The sequence below is a fragment of the Rissa tridactyla genome, chromosome 6 (genome assembly GCF_028500815.1).
Source record: "Rissa tridactyla isolate bRisTri1 chromosome 6, bRisTri1.patW.cur.20221130, whole genome shotgun sequence".
Lineage (NCBI taxonomy): Eukaryota > Metazoa > Chordata > Aves > Charadriiformes > Laridae > Rissa > Rissa tridactyla.
The window spans coordinates 15,257,785-15,275,049 of NC_071471.1; the positions used below are offsets into that span (position 1 = coordinate 15,257,785).

At 47.2% G+C, this 17,265-nt stretch overlaps 2 protein-coding genes across 5 annotated transcripts; one reads left to right on the plus strand and one right to left on the minus strand.

Moving 5' to 3' along the window:
* Positions 1-137: 137 nt before the first annotated feature.
* Positions 138-8,012, minus strand: ING5 (inhibitor of growth family member 5). 4 transcript variants are annotated; one of them, XM_054206363.1, is made up of 9 exons: positions 7,785-8,009; positions 7,450-7,521; positions 6,650-6,816; positions 5,093-5,204; positions 4,044-4,137; positions 2,941-3,076; positions 2,723-2,784; positions 1,736-1,805; positions 138-627 (listed from the first exon to the last, which is right to left on the minus strand). In XM_054206363.1, exons 1-8 carry the CDS (start codon positions 7,819-7,821, stop codon positions 1,763-1,765), a joined length of 723 nt encoding a protein of 240 aa, XP_054062338.1. In that variant the 5' UTR covers positions 7,822-8,009; the 3' UTR covers positions 138-627; positions 1,736-1,762. The 4 variants fall into 4 exon arrangements, with proteins under 4 accessions (XP_054062338.1, XP_054062339.1, XP_054062337.1 ...); XM_054206364.1 differs by lacking the exon at positions 1,736-1,805 and having other exon boundaries at positions 7,785-8,012; XM_054206362.1 differs by having other exon boundaries at positions 138-1,805; positions 7,785-7,944.
* A 47-nt stretch (positions 8,013-8,059) lies between these two features.
* Positions 8,060-16,557, plus strand: DTYMK (deoxythymidylate kinase). Its single transcript, XM_054206370.1, has 5 exons — positions 8,060-8,256; positions 8,694-8,802; positions 9,828-9,918; positions 12,666-12,863; positions 16,010-16,557. Exons 1-5 carry the CDS (start codon positions 8,127-8,129, stop codon positions 16,118-16,120), a joined length of 639 nt encoding a protein of 212 aa, XP_054062345.1. The 5' UTR covers positions 8,060-8,126; the 3' UTR covers positions 16,121-16,557.
* Positions 16,558-17,265: the final 708 nt, after the last annotated feature.

Sequence of the window (17,265 nt, forward strand, 5' to 3'; positions counted from 1 at the left end):
TTGGCAAGGGCTGTGTTCTACTTTCTTTCATTGCAAAACGTGAGTAAGAGGGTCAGTGTAACAGGGGAAAAAAAGAAAAAAAAAAAAAAAAGACTTTTTTCTTTTGGAAACAGGTGCCAAAATCTGACTGTAAGTAGTTTTGGTTTTTCTTTTTTTTTTTTTTTCCTTCTGTGCTGTTTATTCAGATTGCTTTTACAGCAGAACAAAAGCTTATCTGGAAGTCTCTTACTGCCTTTCCAGCAGTCTATACCAAGAGCTCCCGCACAATGGGAATGCAAAGTAGTACCCAGCCCTGCCATCAACACCCACCAGGGATCACAGCCACGGAAGTTCATGAACTCTGGTGCCTGCTGCTGCAGGAGGGGGATGGTTTGGGGCTATATTTTTCCCCTCCACCAGCAAAGCCACCTTTCCCCACATCTTTTATTGTAGGTGGGTAAGCCCCATAATACAGGAGATATTAAGACAAGAGTTGTCTCTGCTCTTCCCTCAACTTCTGCATCCACTATACCTCAGAGGAAGGAAAAAACAGGAAGACTTTCGTTTTCCTGCTCCTGATTTCCTTCTCTTCCTTCCTTCCCTGCAGAAACTGACGCTGTGATGGCAGCAAGGATTCACATTCATAATCTGAAAAGCAGCTTAAAGAGGTCAAGAACATGCAAATGTGCCCCCACTTAAAAAAGACAAGAAGTCATTTTAAAACATTCCTGCTGAATGGCCTTCTTCAATACCAGTGCTTCAGAGCAAATGCTACACAAACCCATGACAGGAAGGTACACATCATCCTTACTGAGCCTCCTCTTAAAGCTCGTTTTCCTGATTTACCCAGGTGCAACCCAGGCAAACGCAAGTAAAAAAAGTCAGGCCTTCATCTTATTTCATGAATAAATCCGACCTTCTATCTCTGTGAGAATACTGTAGGTTTCATCTTCACAGTAATGTGCTTAAAGGATCTTCAGAGAAATGGAAACAGCCAGGAAAGGTAACGACCTCTCCCAATATTACTCTCACTAAGAAACACTGCAGGACAATTCCTTTGCTATTTAAAGGTTTTTCTCCCCAAAGAGACAAACCTTTTCTAGAAGGAGGTGAAAAATCTAATGTTAAGGTTCACGTGAATGGGGGCGAGAGCAAGTAAAATAAAGGCAGTGCAAAGGCAGACAGAAGAAATTCCCCGGAAGAGAAGGCAGGATCATGCCTCTCCCCATCCCCACCCTGTCAGAACTAATCACGGTACTTGGCTTTGAGGATGCAGACACTGGAAACAGGCTTCCCTGTTCCTTTCTGTCCTACAAAACTGCACAACAAATGGTCTTCACACCTAAACAATGGAGCCTAGTAGAGAAAATTCCTTCTCCTCTGCCACACCAAGCTCCAGGCCTAAACTATTTCCATGATGGCGATGCACCACGCTGAAGATACAGGTATTTCTTTCTCCTGCAATGCCTTTCACAGACTCCTATGAAGTAGCAGAGGCTACGGCCACTGGCTGCCTTAGCACTTCATAGTAACACCGATTTCAGTGCTGTCCAAGTGTAACATAAATAAAACCCCTGCGGCAAAGGGATTTGGGACTCCCTCCCAAAGTCATTTTGTTATGAAAGCACAGGAATTACAACTGGCCACTGGACAATTAAATATCACACCAGAAAAAGAAGGAGGGTAGGTGAAACAAAAAAAAAAATAAATCAAAGATAATATTGCAACATGAATGAATATATTAAATTCTTCTTGCCTCAGAGGATATATTCCCCTCTACTCCTTACTTCTTTTTTTTTCTCTCCTGAACACAACGAGGACAAAACCTACAGGGAAAGAGAGGCAGTAATTAGTTCCTGAAGTACTACCACATAGCCCAAAACCTCTTTGTATTATCTATTATTATTATTTTATTATTTGAGTGGGTGGAAAGGTGGTTTAAAAGCAGCCAATTTAAGTAACTGCGACAGTTTTCATGACACACAGGAAGCCTGGGCAAATAGGAAAGGAACTGTACCAACTGTGGAGAGCACTAGAAGGCTTTCAGGGCTCATCACAGCTGTGATTCACCTTATTTCATTCAACCTAGAAGCTACTCCAAGTAACTCCTCCAAGTTTGCCACACAAGCTTCCTCTACAGGCAAAATAAAAGAGATATGTTCCTCCAATTCATTCCTTCCTCTCCCTCCAATGATTGCAGTTCTCTTTCACTTAAGCCTGTTTCTGATAGGCATCGTGTTAATTAGATGACAGCAGTCCATTAAACAGAAACTAAGCACAGAACAAGCCTGCGATTCTGTCCAAGATGAGCACATACACAAGTAAAACCTAGAGCAGCCTTCAAACTTTGCTTCCAGAAGTGAAAAAAATAAATATGGGTCTCTTCTCAATTTTAAAACGCAGCCACAACTACACGACAATACAGCAAACCTGAGATGTAACATGTACACCTTTTCACAGGCCTCAGATCAAAACCCTGCTGTTTAGCATGCAATTTTGCACATGCCCAGGTCCTTGCTTTGCTCTCATCAGAATCTAAGGCTCCTGTGAAGGCAGACTTTAGGAAGAAGGTTCCCCTTGCACCTCCTACCTCGACACAAACAGTATCCCAAACCCTCTGACGACAAGAGCAAAGCTCCTCTGTCAGGAAGGGTCACAACGAGGTTTTAATTCTTATTGTGATTCTTGTTGAGGCAAATTGTAGCCTGATAAAAGCCAAAAAGCTGGATGTTGTCATACTTACCATTTCCCTTTTGGTTTGGTGGTGAGGTCCACACAAGCAAAGTGGAACCACTCAATTGGGCACTGCAAAACAAGAAAGGAAAAACCCAGAGGAGAAGCTTAGTGCTTCACAAACGTTACTTTCATTTTGTAGGATCTAATTGAGCTCACCCCCTCCCTCTTTTTTCACAGTGTTGTGATGTAGCAAACATCTGAAAATAAACCCTCCCCAGTGCTTACATCTGGATTGTCACAGCCAATCATCTCTCCATAGGACACCTGGTGACACAAGCAGTAGGTAGGTTCGTTGGGGTCCACTGGCATGTCCAGGACATCCGAGGGATGCACTGACAGGATGGTATCAGCAAACTCAGATCTGTTGACAAGGACAGAATACTTTCCAGTTGCGCCAACACCATGTTTCCAAGATCTAAATACCACTTGGGAAAATTAGTTTTTAACAATTATCTTCTCTAAAACACACTGACCCTTCTTTAGATTACAGTATTACACACTATCCAATAATTAAAATAGTAAGGTAGGTTGGATCAAACACGAGCTTGACTATAAAGGATTAAGAGAATGATTTGTACATGCTGTCACTGCAGTAACAAAATTAACGTACAGATCACTCACTCCTGCTTGTGGACAGAAGAATCTGATTACTCCCCCCCCAACCTATTTCATTATACGTTCTTTTCTCCTTGTCACGTGTGAGTGAATCCTGTTGCTCCGACGGGATGTACCGACAAGCCAGTAACGGTCAATGGAAACTGTTTTTATTTTTCTGCCCCTCCATTTAGCCAACTGAAAATATTAGGATTAACAGAGCCCCTTTAATATAAATAATATCACAGAAAGGGGACAGGCTTTCTTCCTTGCTTCACAAAACTAAACTAGATTATTCAGGACTATCTAGGATGCAGTTCTTTGAAAACAACCCTCAAAATTCTCCAAGATTTCTAGAACAGTACAACATCAGTTTTTGTCCTGATGGGCAAGTGTTTCTTTTCACAACCAAACCCACCAGCAACTGCTAAAAATAGCCGCATGACAAAAGTCAGAGCTATTTTTTCCCAGCTTGCCAACAGCAACAGACACTGATCTTGTCCTTCCAGTCAGAGGGCAATTCCAAGCATGCTGAGTTTCCACATGCCAACCAAGGAGTTAATTAACAAAGCTGACTTGTCCTAAGCAGGACACTAATGAAATGGCGGAAGATCAGAACACTCTAACACCGCTCACCATCCAGACAGGAGTCATAAATAGGGTAACATGAGCTTGCGGAAAATTTGCGAAGGGTCAAGCCAAAGTCACTGGAGCTGTGACTGGGTATGCCTTACCCTCCTTTGAGTTTCTTTTTCTTTGGTGTATCTTCTTCAGATGTTCGCCTGCCTCGACCGCGAGAGCCTCTTTTGTCTTTCTGACTTCGTCCCTCTATAAAGGAAAAAAACCCATTGTTTCAACCTATTTGAATACCACAAACACACCTAGATGTTCGTCTTTCGATGCATGTTTTGAGATCCTTATTTCATATATAATTGAATACGAATGCTGACTCTTTTTATGCCACAAATACGCCAAACTGGCAAGTAGTACCAGTGAGCACCAAACCCTTGCGTTGGCAGTTCTGGCAATTAAATCATTGCAGTACAACATTAGCCCATATCGTTGCATAAGACATAAACAGCATCATATTTGATTAGACATACTGTAATGTTTTTTGTTTTTTTTTTAAAATCTCAGACTATTTTTAAACATTCATCCGGTTAATTGGTTACTCAATAACTAGCATAACTTTTCTCTCCACATCCCTGATCTTACCCCTTATTTCAGAGTTCAAAGGCAGAGAGCCGTGCTGCTGTTAACCATGCTCAAATTTCACCGTAACCCTACCAAATTTCCAGTATACATTACAGAAACTGGTACCTTCCTCTAACTCCTCATTTTTTCCTGCTGTTCTCAGTTTGATTAGTATTCAAATCCTGGTAAAAGGAGGAAAACAGGCAAATCTCCTCTCCTCAAGAAGAGCTTAGAACTTACTCAGTAACAGATCAAGCCTGAAACTGTTACACGCAAGAGCTGTAACAACATCAGTTCAGTTTTGTCACAGCTAGTTCCCCCGCGCCCAGTGGGAACCAGTAACCATGGGCCACCTCAGGACAATCTGGCAAGCAGAGACAGTATGTTAGATCCCAGCATGAGGGTGGGGTTTTTTATCTGTTTATTGCTCACCAGAACACTGTAACTATTCGAAGAGCATTAAAAACAAGTAGAGAAGTACACGATGGTGTACTTCATCCAGAAATAAGAGCCTACTTTATATTTTAGCCTTTCTAGTTAGATACACTCAGTGCTGGAAAAGGCTGTCAAGCGTGTAAAATTTACGCACTTTTCAGGCTTCGCGATCCAGGGTTTTCAAAGTCGCTGCCTTCCAGTTTATCTTTCAGATCTGCTTCAAACCGCGCCAAGTCTGCATCCAGCCGGCGGATATGCTTATCCACCTGCACGGAAGAGGAAACCACAAACTGAATTAAAAAAAAAAAATATAAAAATCCACAAACGAAAACAGGAAGGTCTAATAACTTGGCTGTTATCGGCATGAACAGGGGTATACTACTCCAAAGCAAGGCATGAAAGGGGTACCAAACTGCAAAAAAGGGAAATGGCACACACAAAGGGAATTAAGGCAGAGAGAAAAAGAAAACAGGCAAAAGCGAGACGACCCAGTCCCCCTACAAACAAAGAGAAAGGAAGGAAAAGGGAGGTAGCATAAAGGAGAGTCAAAAAAACTCAGATTAACAGTTTGCAGAACAAAACAAGACTGTGAGAGACATTAAAAATGATTGTTTTCTCCCTGTAATTTTCAAAATATGTTTTTCAACTATTGTCCGTGAAATGCATTGAGCAAATCAGTCTATTTTCTCTGGTATTCCACTGGCACACTATTCAAAGAAATTTAGTCATAAATACAGGCTTCTGCTATCTCCACTATCAAGTCTATACATGTGAAGTAAGTACCTTGTACTACCCTGGTTTCAATAACATAGCTTACAGGACAGAGATGCAGCAAAGGTGTTTTAAGCCACCACTCCCAAACTGTGTACTGCAATACCTCGTCCTCAAATTTGTTATCTAGAAACACTTTTCAGTTCCTGAGAAATAATCTCCTTTGCTGCAGTATTTGATGGCAATAAAACATACTGCAGCTGCAGATGTAGCAGAACCCAAAGCATCTCTAGAAACTGGACAAAACACACTAAGTAGAGTCGAAAGGATTCCCCTCACTCAAGTTTTATCTAGGGGATAAAATACGCAGAGCTAAGAATCATTCAAGGGAGAGCTAAACGGACACAGGAGTAGGGGCAAAAGAAGAAAAAAGTGGAAAGCTGCATCTTAAGAAATTATATTTTCCCACCAGGCCCATCGAGGAAAGTTTGATGTCCAATATACAACCAGAACGGTGCGGCTGACGGGTCTGCTTTCTTCTGTCACTTAGAAACCAAGGCAATAGAGCAGATTTCCTACCGTTCCTCCAGAATATAGTATTGAAGTTGACTTGAAAAACATTGCTTACAACTAAGACCAGCCCTAAATAAATTATCAGGTGACAGGTGAGCTGCTGGGGAGGAGGAAGCGGGGTAAATTTGCTGGTATTATTATACAAAGGAGAAGTGTACTACCAGTCAAGCAATGTCCAAGCAAAATAAACTCATTTAACTCTTCACTAGAAGAGAAGACAACTTGACACAAAACCCGATAACACAAGAGGAGGCTTTTGGAGGATAACAACAGTAAGAAAAATAAGCTTAAAGATTAATAATTTGTTTCAGTAAGACATTTAAGCAAAAACATAAATATGTCAGGGAAAACAGACCCTGTGGAAATGTATTCCATGTCCACCAGCAGCCCCATTCCAGAGTACGGCTGTTTTTAATAAAAATCTCACCATCTCGTACGTCTGCATGGCCAGCTGAACTTTATCATCGCTGTACTCTTTACATTTGCTGTAGGCACTCTGGATTTTCTTCAGGTGTTCCACTCGCTCCTCAGGTAACATGTTCTTCACTGATTCGATGTATTCTGCTGCAAGACTGTCAATTTCTGCTTTCTTATCTGAAAAGCAAAGTATATACGCGTGAGAAAGCTGCCTGCCAAAGCGAGTATTTTCTTTTTCTACCTCTCTATGGTATTTAGAAGATCCCTGCTGACAGTTTTTTGACTTCTACCACTTCCTTAATGTATTTACCTGGTTTAAAAAAAAAGTAAAGGTATTCTCTCTTCAACATTTGTGGTGGGATTCTGATTTCTCGCGTTTTATAGTTAATTCAGAGGGCTCGGGGTTAAGATCAGAAACTGAACCGAAGGGTTCACAAGCTTCAATCTCTTTTTCCACATGCAGAAAATTGCATTTGCTACCGTTTACTGTTCTAACAGTTCAAATCGAACCGGTAATGCGCAACCACATAGCAACACAAGCCTGAAAAAAAGGCAAAAAACGGGTCTTGCAAGACACACAGCAACGGACAACCCCGCAGATGTAGCGACAGGCGGGAGTCGGGCCAGCCGCAGGGCGACCGGGTACAGCGGCCACACAAACCCCCATTAACTGCTGGAAAATCCCCTCACGTCCTGCGAGCTGGAACCCTCACGGAAAGGAAACAACCGCTGCAGCGGGGTCCGGAGGGGAGACGCCTCCTTCCCGCCGGCCCCGGCCCACCGGGACGACCCACACACACCTACACCCACCTTCCGTGCGCTGGTCCAGCTCCCGCATCAGCTGGAAGTTCCGCTGCAGCTCGCAGGGCAGGTTCTCGATGCCTGCAACAGAAAGGCCCAGCCATTCCACCACCCCTTCTCCTCACGGCGGAGCCCTGCCCGCCGCCCATCGCCTCACCGCTGCCCGTCGCACCCTGATGACGCAAAACGGCGACGGATGATGACGCGCCACGGCACCGCCCCCCCGCCCAGCCCGTGGCGCAGTTCTAATTCCCGCCGCCGCCGCTGTCCGCCCCGGTGGCCGCAGCCGCCGCCTCCCCCCCCCCCGCCCCGCCGCCGCCCTCCCCCGCGGGCCCGGCGCTCACTGTCCAGGTAGTGCTCCAGGTACATGGCGGTCGCCATCTTGCGGCCCGCACCCCGCCGCCGCCGCCGCCGCTTCCCGCCGCCTGCCGGGCCCGCATGACAAGGGCCGCGGCCCCGGCTTCATCGCATATTCATGTTCCGCCCTCCGCCCATTGGTCGCCGGGGACGCTCCTGCTGCATATTCATGAGGGGCGAGGGGCGGGGCCTCCCTTCCCGCCTCGCCGCCTGTCCGGAGGACCTCGGCGTCTCGCTGCTCTGCCGCCGCCTAGAGCGGCCGCCTCGGCGCTCGCCGGGATTGGCCGGCCGATGGCGGAAGGGGTGGGCCGGGCGGAGCGCGCGCGGTGATGGCGGGCCGGCGCGGAGCCCTGATCGTGCTGGAGGGGGTGGACCGGGCCGGGAAGAGCACACAGGGCGGGCGGCTGGTGGAGGCGCTGCGGGCCGACGGCCACCGCGCAGACCTCCTGCGCTTCCCGGGTACGGGGCCTGCCGACGCCCGGAGGGGCTGGTTTGGGGTGGGGGGGCGCGCACAGCGGGAGTCCCGCTAGGCCGCGGCCGGGGTGCCGCCGGGGGTGTGGGGGGGCCAACAGGGCTGTGGTGGCACGTCCGGCCCCACACCTCCTCCCGGCCCGTGATAGATAGACAGACCGACCTCCTCCCCCCGGGACAGAGAGATGGACGGATCTCCTCCCACCCGGGACAGACAGACACCCCTAACCCATCGACAGACCGATCTCCCCCACCTCTGTGACAGAGAGATGGGCCCCCTCCCCGGGTGGGCCGACCTCCTCCCAGCCGTGACAGACATACAAACCCCGGACAGATTGATGTCCCCCCCCGGGAGCGGGAGGATGGACGCGCTTTTGGCGGGAGCGGCTCGGGGCAGTTTTTGCTCCTCCCCCTCTCTCTTACAGAGAGAACAACGGAGATCGGGCGGCTGATCAGCTCCTACCTGCTGAAGGAGAAGAACCTGGAGGACCACACCATTCACCTGCTCTTCTCTGCTAATCGCTGGGAACATGTGTAACGATCATCTTCGTTAAGTTGTAAAAGAAAAATGTGTGGCATTGCATTCTCCCTCAGGTTTTAGCTTGCAGTGGTACAGTAGGTATGAGAGTACGATCCTGTTTAGCAAGGGAAATATGGCTGTAAGTAATGTCTCGAGGACTCTTACAGCTTTGGATTTAATCTTGGATCAAATCCCACAGTTTGTTTTTTTTTTTAAATCATTAGGTACGATATTTCAAACCCCTGCACCGTACTGGATTCAAGAATTAGGGAGCTGAGACTGTAGCAGCCTAGACTGTGATTTTTTTGTGTCCTGAATGAAGAGACCTTGCTTTGCAAGGAAGTCTGTGTGAGTGACAGAGGGGTTAAGGAATCGTGTCCGAACTTCCCCTCTAGCTGAAGGCTGCATTCAGCTGTAAGTTGCTGTCCTTGCTTTTGGCCCAGCTGAGTCCTCATGTGTGGAGTTAGGGAAATCAGTGTCAGCTGTTGTTTTTACCTGGAAACCTATACTGCAAAATGTTTTTCGATTTTTAAAAAACAAACATAAAAAAAAAGCATTGCTGATTCTGCTGTAGTGGTGGTGCCAAGCAAACTGGGAAAGTGGAAGGCAGATGAGTGAGCTGTAATAAGAAATGTCAATGTCGTGAATAAAGGGCACTTTTCTCTTTCCAAGGCAGAGTTTATCACAAGTCTACTGCACCATGTAAAAAGGGAAAAGGACTAAGCTGTTCATGGCTGAATATAGTTCAGTTGTGATCTTGCCTGTAAGCTGTGGAGCTGCCGAGGCAGTGGAGCTGTGCCCGGCACTGGGGCACCTTGAAATTGGGTGTCTTGAAAGCGTATTTGCTTAATGTCTGTTAGAGGACAGAATACAAATAGCTATTTATCCACAATCCACACTGCTAATGATCACTATTAATAAAGTTAACAGAGAAGTCCCTTGTGAGATGTCTTTTAGATGAACTCCTTTAATTTGTATCACTATAAAGGAGTGTAACTGTTATTTTTTTTATATTTTTTTTCTCCCATGTGGTTTTCAGACCGTTGATGAAAGAGAAACTACATCAAGGGATCACGCTGGTGGTTGACAGATACGCCTTTTCTGGAGCGGCCTTCACAAGTGCCAAAGAGGTGAGTGAGACCTACGGCAGCCCCTGCACTCTCTGTATTTGGAGAAACAGCTCCAATTAGAAGCCCGATACAGATATTGGTGTGCATAGCCCAGGCTTCTCCTCTGGCGAAATGAGGATTGAAATTGAGGGGTGCAAGTTCCAGCCCAGGTATTGACTGGGTCTGTTTGCCTTCCCCAGAGAGAGCAGAGAAAATAATTGGGTTACTTTTTGTAAATCTGGACAGGCTCCTTGCTGCGTGGAAGCTGGCCCATGTGACTCTAGTGAATGATTATGTGACTTTGAGATTCTCTACGCTTGCTCTGGCTGCTGGCCCATAAATTTGCAATGAATAACAGAACCACATATGATGGAAGGGATCTGTGGAAGTCGCGAAGCTTAACCTCCTGCTCAAGAGTAGGTCTAACATCGGGCAGGCTGCTCGGGGTCACATCCAGCTAAGGTCTGGATATATCCGGGGATGTAGAACCACAGCCTTTCTGGGCTCTTCTTTCAGTGTTTGCTTACCCTCATGGTAAAAATTATTTTCTTCATTTAGCCTGAATTTCTCACATTCCCACCTGTGCCTTTTGGCCTGTCTGTTTGCCTTCAAGACAAGTCAGCTCTGTTAACCTCCTTCTACGTCTTTCATGGTTTAACCCCAGCTGGCAACTAAGCACCATGCAGCTGCTCACTCACTCCTCCCGCAGTGGGATGGGGGGAAGACAGAAGAGTAAAAGTGAGAAAACTCGTGGGTTGAGATAAAGACAGTTTAATTAAAGTAAAGCAAAAGCCATGCGCGCAAGCAAAGCAGAATAAGGAATTCACTCACTGCTTCCCATCATCAGCAGGTGCTCAGCCATCTCCAGGAAAACAGGGCTCCATCATGTGTAACTGTTACTTGGGAAGACAGAAGGCATCGCTCCAAATGTCCCCACCTTCCTTCTTCCCCCAGCTTTATGTACTGAGCATGATGTCACATGGCATGGAGTACCCCTTTGGTCAGTTGGGGTCAGCTGTCCTGGCTGTGTCCCCTCTCAACTTCTTGTGCTCCCCCAGCCTGCTCGCTGGTGGGGCGGTGTGAGGAGTAGAAAAGGCCTTGACTCTGTCTGAGCACTGCTCAGCCATAATGAAAACATCTCTGCTAGCCACATACTAGCTACTGTGAAGAAAATTAACTCTATTCCATCCAGAATCAACACAGGGTCATTCTACACAGCTATAAGATCCTCTTGAGTCGTGTGCTGTCCTGGAAGATCAGCCAGCTCTTTGCTTTCCATGTGAGTTTCCCAGGGCGTTCTGCTAAGAGCTCCCTAATAAACAAAAATCTGCTCTCCTGAAGTCCACGCTAGCAATTCTGTTTATCTTGTTGACTCCTCTCCAGATTTTAAGCCACCATGGCATGTTCGCTGCAGCCAGGACTGCACTTGACCTTCACATCTTCATCCAGTTCTTTCTAGCTTGTGAGTAACAAATGCAGCAGGGCTCTTCCCCTCACTGGCTATCCATCACCGTGGTGAGAATTTCTTCAGCATGCTCCAGAAATCTGGATTGCTTGTGCCCAGCAGATGGGCAGGTGGTTGAGATCCTCCATGAGTACCTGGTCCTACAGTTGTGATCCTTCTTCCAGCTGCCTGAAGAAGGTTCATAAACATCCTCTCTTCAACCAGGCAGCCTGTAGCAGGCCCCATCTCAACATCACACGCGCCACTGTGCCCCGGTTGTGCTGCTTTCAGGTAAGCCTCCATTATCCTATCATCCCCCAGACGTTTTTTCCTGGGCTCCCATCTTCAGTTTTCTACACATTGCAAACCTTCCCCTGACCTACCTGGTTTAACGCTGTCTTCTCTGATTTATCAAGCCTGTTTGCATAGACACTCTTGTCCCACTTCACCAGATGTATCCCATCCCTGCTCAGTATCTGTTGATCCTTGAAGAGCATCCTGTGGTTATAGAAGCTGAAGTCCTGCCTGCCACACCAGCTGAGGGTTGACCTACAATCATTCCTGCCTAAGCCTTTCCCCCTCTTCCTGGAAGGATTAAGGAGATCCCGGAGCTCTGCCCTGCACTCTCACCTCCAGAGCCCTGCAGTCACTCTTGATACTTTAAGATCACCTTGAAAGTATCACTGGTGGCCACGTGGATGAGCAGTAAGGAGTAATAGAGGGTTGGACAAGCCTCAGTGGTCTTTCCACAACATCGTGGATTCACGTGCCCCGATGGAAGGGTTCAAATCGGTCAACAAGATCCGATAGTTGGAAAGCTTTGTCTCTTGTGTCTGGGCTGAAATTCCTGGGTAGGCTGAGAAAGCGTCGGGTAGGTATTTGAAAAGAGTCTCCATGCGCCCAGAAAGATCCACACTAAAGCTGCGTGGTGTTTGTGTTTGGGAGCAGCTTTTGTTTGGTTGTTTTTTTTTTTTTTTGACTGATCACAGTTTTGGTCTGATAACAGTTGTATGGAGACTCAAAATATAGCTTGGTATTTAGCTCTGATGGGCTCTGCAGAAGAGATGTTAAAATCTTTAGCTCTGTCTGCCTTAAGTGAGCACGAGAGGAGCCCAGCACCTAACAAAATTACCGGGCCTGAATTCCCATGTGATAAGCTGGGGTATCACCTTTTCAGCCTGTAGCCTGTGCTTAGTGTTTCTGGCTGCATCTCCTCTCTTCTCTGTCTGTTCCTTCCCCACCTGGCTCTCTAGCTGACTTACTTCTGCCCCTTCTTCACATTCCTTTCTTTCACCTCAAACTCTGTTGTCTTTGTTTGGGACAGAACTTCTGCCTGGACTGGTGCAAACAGCCTGACGTTGGACTCCCAAAGCCGGATCTGATTCTGTTTCTTCAGTTAAGTCCGGAAGCAGCAGCGGAACGAGGGAACTTTGGAAATGAACGTTATGAGAACAGCTCCTTCCAAGAGAAAGTTCTACAGTCCTTCTGTCATCTGATGAAGGACAAGACATTAAACTGGAAGGTGAGGCAATAACCCTAATGGGCCTGTCACAGACCAGGGTGGGGGTGTCTCATGACAGTGCCCATTGCATCCCTGTGTTCCCCTTTCCTGCTTCTGGTCAGGGGGACACGTTGGTCGTCGGCCAAGCGCACTGTGCCCTGTGGCAGAGAGGACACTGCTGTGTTCTGGGACACCCTACGGGGCCCTGTTGGGGTGAGGGGAAGGTTTTTTTTGTTGGTTGGTTGTCTTTGCAAAAGAGCTTTCTGGAAATCATTCTCTTTCTTAAAGACAAACTGACAAAGCTGGGTAAAGCAGCAGGAGGCACCCATGCTTTTCCCTGCCTCTGTTTGCTTGGAGTCTTGGAGCGTTTGCCAAGGAGTCTGGAATCCCTGAAGATTTTTGGGATCCTCCTGCAGCTTGTGTCTCCCTTAGTGATGGTCACCTTCCTTCTCACGTGGCCAGTTTATGTCAGTGTTTGCTGTCTTACTGTTCGTGCTGCTGTATGGCTTTGCTGCCTTATTCATCCCTTGGAGCTGTTTGCAGAGGGCTGCACAGTCAGCAGCCTTATCCCAGAAGAGGAAGCGTTCCCCATTTATCTGGTGTGTAGATCACCCAGGATGAGGTTTTCTAGTGTGGGCATCCTTTTTAACATATCTTTGACACTGTCCCGCACAACATCCTTGTCTCTAAATTGGAGAGATGTGGGTTTGACTGATGGACCACTCAGTGGAGAAGGAACTGGCTGGATGTTTGCACTCAAAGAGTTGTGGTCAAGGGCTTGATGTCCAAGTGGAGACCAGTGACGAGTGGTGTCCCTCAGGGGTCTGTGCTGGGACCAGTGCTGTTTAACATCTTAGGCGACATGGGCAGCGGGATGGAGTGCACCCTCAGCAAGTTTGCAGGCGACCTGTGTGGAGCAGTTGACACACTGCAGGGATGGGATATGCCATCCAGAGGGACCTGGACAGGCTGGGGAGGAGGGCCCACACAAACCTCATGAAGCTCAACCAGGCCAAGTGCAAGGTCCTGTACGTGGGTCGGGACAATCCCAAGCACAAATCCAGGCTGGGCGGAGAAGGAGAGCAGCCCTGAGGAGAAGGACTTGGGGGTGTTGGTGGATGAGAAGCTCAACATGCGCTGGCAGCCCAGAAAGCCCCCACATCCTGGGCTGCATCCCCAGCAGCGTGGGCAGCAGGGCGAGGGGGGGATTCTGCCCCTCTGCTCTGCTCGGGGGAGACCCCCCTGCAGTGCTGCCTCCAGCTCTGGGGCACCAACAGCAGAAGGACACGGAGCTGTTGGAGCGGGGCCAGAGGAGGCCCCAGAGATGCTGGGAGGGCTGGAGCCCCTCTGCTGGGAGGACAGGCTGAGAGAGCTGGGGGGGTTCAGCCTGGAGAAGAGAAGGATCCCGGGAGACCTTCCAGCCCTTTCCAGTCCCTAAAGGGGCTCCAGGAGAGCTGGGGAGGGACTCTGGATCAGGGAGGGGAACCATGGGACGAGGGGGAATGGTTTTACACTGAAAGAGGGGAGATTTAGGTGAGATCTGAGGAAGCAATTCTTTGCTGTGAGGGTGGCCAGGTTGCCCAGAGAAGCTGTGGCTGCCCCATCCCTGGAGGGGTTCAAGGCCAGGTTGGAGGGGGCTTGGAGCAACTTGGTCTGGTGGGAGGTGTCCCTGCCCAGGGCAGGGGGGTGGAACTAGATGAGCTTTAAGGTCTTTTCCAACCCAAACTGTTCTGTGCTTCTGTGATCTCCATCCCCCTGTCAGTGCCCAATCATAAGATATGGGCAGCATCTTTTATTTTAATCTGTAGCTTTCACACAGACATAGGAAGACACAGATTGTGGGTAAATTACTAATCACCAGAAGCTGAGATGTATGTAGATTTGCCAAATAATCAGACTGCGTTAAGATATACTTAATTCCTCGTAGCCTATTTCAGGTAAACGTGATTCTGTAACATGAAAGAGTTTTTCTGTACTCTGAAGGACCTAAATGTACAACAGTCACCAAACTAGGACTTTTATTCCAGTAAAAGTTATTCTAGAAAATTGCCTTTTCTACCTCACAATGACTGGAAAAAATAGGCTGACAGAAAACACAAACCACAACACAAAACCCAAAAAGAATTAATTTAACAAAAATAAATATGCTGTCATATGAGGCATTATGGAACTCGTGTATAGTCTGTAAAGTACATATTTTTTTTTCAGTGATTCCATCAGAGGAACATATTTCTCTTATTACCTGTCTTTTGTTATTTGTTTTCTATGAAAAAAAACTTGAAAGGAGTTTTTTTCAACACATCTGTTGAAAATACCCTGAAGTCCACAACTGTCAAACATTGCCTGAAGAACTGCTTAGTCCAGGGCATGAAAGGCAGCTTGGTACCGTCGGTTACGCAGATAAAGGGAACTCAGCAAGCTGCCTGAGACTGTCGCCTGGGCACAAAGGTGGGGCGCTGGCTGTGCTGTAACGAAAAGGCTGCCATTTCATCGTGAAGTCTGTTCATTGCCTGTCCTCACAGCCTGCGCTGTCTCAGCACCGCTGCGTGGGCCAGTGCTGCACAGGTGACTGTGGTAAAGCTGCACCTCTTTACATCTTACCCCCCAACGCCTTTCTTCGCCCTGGTCGCTCCCGCAGCCACCCGGCAGTGATGCTGCTGTTCTTTAAATAGCATCACACCAGCACCGTAAAGCAACACCACCTTTTACTGCAGCGTTTAAAAATACGCCAACAAATCTGAACCTGGAACATCACAGGATGGATTTTTAGAGGTTCCTGTTCATGGGTGGAGTTTATTTTGAAGAACCACCGAAGGATGAATACACTGACGTTTCTGGGACGCTACGGTACAGGATGAAGAACATTTACCCGCCTTTATGTCTGATGCCCCAAAGACCATCAGCAAACAACATACAGCAGCAGCAGCTTCTTCTGTTTCCCTTGGCCCAGCCCCACATCTATTATGAAATGTCTATTCCTAAATAAAATAGATTTTTCCAATTCCTATCCAGAAGCAGTGCACAGGAGATGTAATTAGCTCGTTTCACTGCTCATGAATAGTAACATTACTGAGTAATGGGGGGAGCAGCTATAACAACAAAGTGACTTCTCATTTGGTGGTGTTAATTGAGGAACATGTTTCTGTATTTTTTTCTCTCGGAAACAGACAATGGATGCTTCAAAGAGTGTAGAAGACTTACACAGAGAAATCAAGTCCGTCGCAGAGGAAACCATGCAGGAGGTTCAGAATAAACCTTTGGGAGAACTCTGGAAATAAAACTTCATGCAGGTTATTCTTTTATACCTAAGGGAAAACTCACCTTTTGGACCTTCCTCGCTTGGGCAACTCCCCTACATCACCTTCCGGTACTACAGCTTAGATCCCGTGTATTGGGATCCGTCAGCATGGTGCTGATGTCCTCATCGTTTTACCTGCTTCTCCCCTGCATAGCCCCTGCTGTATTTTATACATGAACATGCGATGAGCGTGTAACAAGTTCCATATAAAAACCTTCCTAGCTCAAGTAGGAGCTCTAGCCGCAGCCCTGCAGTGCACGGCTCCCCCTGGACTGGGACAGCAGCAACAGGCAGGCAAAGGCATTCCCAGTTTGGGGGAACTGCTGTGTTTCAGATTCTGCTGTCTCTCTAGTGAATGCATCCCCTGTGCCGAAACCAGTTTGTAGAGGACTTGCTAATAAAGTCTTTTAACCGTTTTGCACAGGGCATTTTTTTCTTTATTTGCAGTATGATCACTTATCTTCTAGAAGGATATAAGGGAGGTGAAGGTGCTGCGTTCAGGCGCTAAATCCAGGGAGAGCCGTTTGCTAGAGCTGTGGAATGAAGGGAGAGATGAATTCAAGTCTGCTTCTCAGCTGCTCGGCGAGAACGATAAGGAAACTCCTATGAGCAGGAAAGAGTCTGAAATGGATGTATTAGCTCATAGCAAGGCCAGTTCGAAGGGTGAGTGGCATGCACATTATTTTAGACTGGTCAAGTTACTCCTGTGGCCAAGATCAGAGGAATTGTCACCTGTGACTCCTACCCAGACCTTAGTGCCATTTAAACAGCCCATCGCAGGCTGCCGAAGCAGATCAGCAATGAATTCATCGTAAGTCATCAGTAATGACCAGTAAACTACAATAAACTGGAATGTTAAATTGAATCGTTTGCAAGGTGCACTGAGATATGGGGATGACCAAGAAGAGCTAATGTCTCTATCTGCTGGACAGTTAAATCGCCTTCTAGCAGTATGGACTGGACTGATCTCCAGGCTGGCTGATACAGAGATTAAATCCTGCTCTAACTCGGAGAGAGGTGGATTGAACTGATCCACTAGCAGGGAGAAGGTGGTAAATGTTTAAAACAAAATTGCTCATACAAACATCAGCCGAAATGGAAAAAGCTGCTGCCTTCACTCTGCAG